The 6,000-nt window shown below is 38.9% G+C and overlaps 1 protein-coding gene across 2 annotated transcripts in view; it reads right to left on the reverse strand.

The window, feature by feature from the left end:
* The window catches only part of POLH (polymerase (DNA directed), eta), a 48,818-nt gene that overhangs the window by 2,913 nt on the left and 39,905 nt on the right, over positions 1–6,000 (reverse strand). For both annotated transcript variants that reach the window (XM_012640870.1, XM_012640871.1), the window contains 3 exons: positions 5,561–5,680; positions 4,841–4,964; positions 4,253–4,318 (listed from right to left, as the gene is read on the reverse strand). In XM_012640870.1, coding sequence (XP_012496324.1) covers positions 4,253–4,318; positions 4,841–4,964; positions 5,561–5,680 — 310 coding nt within the window. The remainder of the gene's footprint in view (positions 1–4,252; positions 4,319–4,840; positions 4,965–5,560; positions 5,681–6,000) is intronic.

Below are 6,000 nucleotides of genomic sequence, written 5' to 3' on the forward strand. Positions count from 1 at the left end.
AGTGTCAGTAAGCAAACAATGAGGCTGTTTATTCCAGCATCTATTCCTGTAAGCTACAAATGTATACTGAGTACCTATTATGCACAGGACACAGGATTAGGTACCATGAGGGAGGCTAATAGTATACTACACTGCAGAATCACATTTTCTGAATAAAAATCTGACCACAAAAAGTTTGTTATTTCTGGGTGTAAAAAGTAATGAGAGAAGACATAATTTGGGTTAGGGGATATTAGAATATCTAACATTTTGACAGGTGATGGGAACAGAATAAATGAAAATGGAACCCCCTTGAATGTTTTTCATGGTGTCTAAGCAGGAAGATTATAACAAATACCTATAATACTATATTCTGTTTTGTGAATGAAGGAAGGATTCAGGCAAGTAATTGTCTGAAAACCAGGACGTCAAGATTGTGTGGTCGTTCTAGTCTTCAATCCAGTCTTTTTTGTGTTTTTTTTTTTTTGAGACAGAGTCTCATTCTGTTGCCCTGGCTAGAGTGAGTGCCGTGGCGTCAGCCTAGCTCACAGCAACCTCAAACTCCTGGGCTCAAGCAATCCTACTGCCTCAGCCTCCCGAGTAACTGGGACTACAGGCACGCGCCACCATGCCCGGCTAACTTTTTCTATATATTTTTAGTTTTCCAGATAATTTATTTCTATTTTTTTTTTAGTAGAGATGGGGGTCTCGCTCTTGCTCAGGCTGGTCTCGAACTCCTGAGCTCAAACAATCCGCCCACCTCGGCCTCGCAGAGTGCTAGGATTACAGGCGTGAGCCACCGCGCCCGGCCTCAAATCAGTCTTTTTTCTCCCTGCTGCTCTGGTGCTTAGTAACAGCAGAAGAAACAACCCATCTAGAGAAGATACAGTATAGTGAGGCTGCCTCTGGAAAGCAAGATCACTGACTCACTTCAACGAAGTCTAAGCATCTGAATGGTGTTGTTGCTCAGAAAACTGAGAAATAAAGGTCAATAGGGACCCCTCAAAAATGAAAAGATGTTAGTGAGAAGAAATACTCCTAAGGCAAATGAGCTGAGAGCAGGAATTATTTTGGGGGTAAAAATACAGTTGTGCAGATTGATTTATCTTGGGAGAATAAAAATTGGCAATTACAAAGGAGTCCTTGTTGACTAAAATCATTCAGCTAATGACTGCCTACGATGTATGTCTAGACGGTGCCTAGAGATGCAAGAGAGAACAACAAAGTCCAGGCCCTCAGGGATCTTATGTTGTAGTAGGAGCTAGAGCTAATAAATTGGTAGGCATGTAATAGAAATGACTACACAGATGAGTGCTGTGAATGAAAGAGTAAGGCAAACAGTGATGGAAGCTGCTGATGTGACAGGCTAACTGGGGAAGGCCTCTTGGAGAAGGTGAGATTTGAATAAAGCGAGGAAGCAAATTTTAAGGATATATGAGCAAAGAGTCTCCAGGGCAAAGGAACAGCAAGTGCAAAGGTGCTAAGGTGACAGCTTACTGGGTGTGTGAGATAAAAGGGAATGAGGCCAATGGAGTAGAGACTAGAGTAAATAAGTGGGGGAGAAGATAGGAAATAAAGTCAGAGAAGTAGCCAGAGACCAGATCATATCTGTCTTTATAGAATTAAAAAAAAGGAAGGAAAGCCTTAAATGTGAAGGGAAGGCACTGACTGGAATGTTTTAAACAATGAAGTGACAGGATCTGCTATGTCCCGAATTCTTTTTGGCCATAAAGTCCCTTGAAGCTAAAGACAAGATTAATTTTCAGGATCCCCACTATGTTGCACTGGATATAAGGTGGGAGGAAAAGTCCCACGGGCATATAGAGAGATGAGAACCAGGCGCCACCTAGTGGGCAAAGTTGGACAGGCTGGTAACACAACTAGGGTCAAATCCCTCTGTGTTGCTAACCAAAGGAATAAACGTTCACCACCAATTCCAGCTAAAAAGGGGCAAACAAGTAGTACTGGACTATTCTTGACAGTATACAGTTAACGTGCAGAATGCCAAGACGTTTCAAAAGGAGAGGATGCGTCAAATAATACCATTAGGAAAGTGAAAAGAAAACCCACAGAATGGAAGAAAATATTTCCAAATCATTTATCGGATAAGGGACTTGTATTCAAATTATATAAAGAACGCTTAAAACTCAGTAGTAAAGAGACAACCCAATTCAAAAAAAGGAAAAGGGTCTCAACAAACGTTTCTCCAAAGAAGATAAACAAATGGCCAATATGCACATAAAAAGATGATTAGCTTTCAGAAAAGGTAAATCAAACCATGAAAATACCACTTCACACCCACTAGAATGGCTAAAACTTAAAAAGACAGTAACAAGGATGTGAAAAAACTAGAACTCTTACATTGATAATAGGGATGTAAAATGGTGCAGCCATTGTGGAAAACAGTTCCTGGCAGTTCCTCAAAATGCTAAACATAGTTACCATTTGACCCAGCAGTCATACTCTTGGGTATATACTGAAGAGAAATGAAAACATATGTCTACACAGAAACTTGTACATGAATGTTCATAGCAGCAATATTCATAATAGCCAAAAAATGGAAACAACTCAAATGTCTATTTACTGATGAATGGATAAACAAAATGTGTTATTTCCATACAGTCGAGTATTATTCAGTCATAAAAAGGAATAAAGTACTGATACATGCTACAATATGGGTGAACCTTGAAAACATTATGCTAAGTGAAAGGTTTCAAGCCAGTCACAAAAGGCTACATATTATATGATTCGATTCCATTTACAGGAAATGTCTGGAATAGTAAGTACATAAAAGCAGACTAGTGGGTGCCTACAGCTGGGGGTGGTTGGGAGAGAAATGGGGAGTGACTCCTAACAGGTACAAGATTTCTTTTTGGGGTGATGAAAATGTTCTAAAATTCATTGTAGCATAGTTGTACAACTCTGAAATATACTTAAACCACAGAACTGTATGCTTTGAGTGGGTGAATTTTATGGCATGTAAAGTGTGTATCAATAAAGTTGCTGGAAAGGAGAAAGACACTAATCATCAGATGTCTAATGTTTGACTTAATACTCTGTCTTTAAAACCGCCGCTACTTCTAAACTAAAGAAGCCAATAACGTTAGGGAAAAAAAGTAAAATGCTCAGAACATTAAAAAAAAAAAAAAAAACAACAAATATACAGACATAAAGAATAAAACTGGTTGCCAGGGGTGGGGTGAGGGGAAGAAAATGGGGAGATGTAGTCAAAGGATAGAAAGTACCAGATGTGTAGGATGAACAAGTGTAGAGATCTCATGTACAACATGATTGTATTAAGGATTTTTATTAAAGAAGCCAATTTTAGCTGCTCTTTTCACAAAAGAAAGTAACAATGTGAGATGATAGATATGTTAATTTGCTATACTGTAGTAACCACTCTACTGTCTATAAGTATCCCATAATATCATGCTGTAAACTTCAAATATACACAATAAAATGCATTTTAAACTGCCATTCCTTTGTCACATGGACTAAACATTAAACCTAATAATTTACAGTCCAGTCTCTCAATGTCCTCAATGGTGGAGGGCCACTGTATAACCAGGGTTGCAAGAGGAGTTAGATAAAATCTAAAACAGGCCGGGCACGGTGGCTCACGCCTGTAATCCTAGCACTCTGGGAGGCCGAGGTAGGAGGATCATTTGAGCTCAAGAGTTCAAGACCAGCCTGAGCAAGAGTGAGACCCTGTCTCTACTAAAAATAGAAAAAATTAGCCAGGCATGGTGGTGGATGCCTGTAGTCCCAGCTACTCATGAGGCTGAGGCAGAAGGATTGCTTGAGCCCAGGAGTTTGAGGTTGCTGTGAGCTAGGCTGATGCCATGGCACTCCAGCTCGGTCAACAGAGCCAGACTGTCTCAAAAAAAAAAAAATCCAAAACACAGAGGCAACTGGTAATGAGAGAGACAGGGGTAGAGTTAGGTCTTATGTTCACAGATCCAAGCTTTCAAAGATTATATTGAGTTTTATGGGCCTATGTTGAAAGAAGATAAAAGATTTCTTAAAATTTCCTAGGCTCACACCTAATGGGTGCGGTGTGCACCATCTGGGGAATGGACACGCTTGTAGCTCCGACTCCAATGGGCCAAAGGCAATATATGTAACCTAAACATTTGTACCCCCATAATATGCTGAAATAAAAAAAAATTTCTTAGGCTGATGCCTTTTTCTATCTTTGTTCCTCCTACTCCATAAAGAGCACCGATATTTAAATCCCAAAGCCCACCCCAGGAATAAAGAAAGAAAATCTTACATCATTTCGATCTTTTTTCAGTCTCTCCTCTAGTTCCTGGGCTAACTGCAAAAGCCACCATTGTACCTAAAAAAAGTATTGAGACTTTAATGTTCATTTAAATACTCTAGGTCTATTATAGAACTAGACAGTGGATTTGTTCAGTTCTCTCCCAAACAGAACTGTGCACCAAAGTTTCCCCCATAACCAAGGGATCATCAGATCATAGAAATCTTCAAGATTTTCATTTTCTTTTCCTGCTGGCATGCCATCAGGTGAATTTCAGGCATGTTCCAGCTCTGAGAAAAAAGAAAAGACCCAAACTTGAGGTACAATATCCTACGTTTTCCAAGTTTCCACCTACTAAAAAACCGAGAAATTCCATTTTCAACTTCAGTCAGTTCCATTTTATTTCTTTTTAGATGGAAGAAAGAAAAAAAGTGATAAATCACAAGTTAAACTAGTTAATTTTCAATACAAGAAAGGAACTTCTATTCTCTTCATACTTTATAAAGGTCCCATCTAATCTATTAAACCTTCCACAGCTACCAAAATCTACCGATTAACCCCTTTAAAAGAGGCAGTGTTCTGTTAAGAATACCGGCTTACCTGTTCCTGAGTAGACAGAGCTGTTTTTCCTGGGAAGTTCTTGCTACAGCCAATGGTTTTGGGTAGTTGCCTGGGTTTAACTGGATCATGTTCAATCCCTCGGCACATGGCATACAGCCAAGACCTAATAAAACCAGCAAAGAACTTTAAGGTGGAAGTAAATGATTAATCTGTGAAAACAAAACAAAACACCTATATCATATTACCCTTTTATCCTTTCCATGAAAAAGGAAAAATCTGTCCGAATCTGACCTCTGACAGAAACCCCTGCCCTTCTCAAATGAATTCCAGTGCGATATATTGGCAAACAGAACAAGTGGTTCTGCTTTCTAAAGCCACGTCATCATTTGTATTTTTTGAAAAGAGGCAAGCAAACCATCGATTCATATCCCCAAGTTTTTTTGTGCTTACTAGGGCCTTAAACACAAGGATTTTAAGCAAACATAACATCTTAGCACACGTGAATGATGTACTTAGTAGTATATACCCAGGCATCAAAGTAACAATTCCTATCTATCAACCACCCAGGTACGTGAAAAAACTACTCTAGACAAATAGGCCATAGTGATCCAATATTTTAAAGCAAGAAGGACCAGTGAAATTATCTCAAAAAACAAATGTTAACCTAAAGATAGGTCTGGATTTTACTAGATGCTTTTGTCTATATTTGAACCTAGCATCTCCATAAAGGTTATGATTGAAAATATAGAAATCACTTACCCATTCTTCTCCCCAAAATGACTCTGGAGTTGAGATTCAGTGAACTGGGTCAGTTCACCCATGTATTCTACTCCTAGGATTTCAATGACAGAGGCCCCCAGCTTTCCTCCAAGACTACGGCTGATAACAAAGGAGAAAAAGAATTGATAGATCACTTCATAAATATCTAGTTGGCAGCAAACATAAGGCATTCTGCTTCTGTAAGCAGCTCTCCAAAAGATTCAGGAAAAATGAGAGCATGTATTAGTCCTGTACACTCCTAAGTTTTCAGCCTAAGACTATCTGGGAATTCAAATACTCTGAGAATTAGGACCTGAGAAGAAGATTAATAGCATAAACAAAAAGTTAAAGTTATTAATTAGCTGTCAAGTCAACAATTTATAAAAGTTTCAATTGTACAAGACCTACTGTCACATTTGGGGATTAAAATTCCAAACCCC

The sequence above is a fragment of the Propithecus coquereli genome, unplaced genomic scaffold (genome assembly GCF_000956105.1).
Source record: "Propithecus coquereli isolate 6110/MARCELLA unplaced genomic scaffold, Pcoq_1.0 Scaffold158, whole genome shotgun sequence".
Taxonomy (NCBI): Eukaryota; Metazoa; Chordata; class Mammalia; order Primates; family Indriidae; genus Propithecus; species Propithecus coquereli.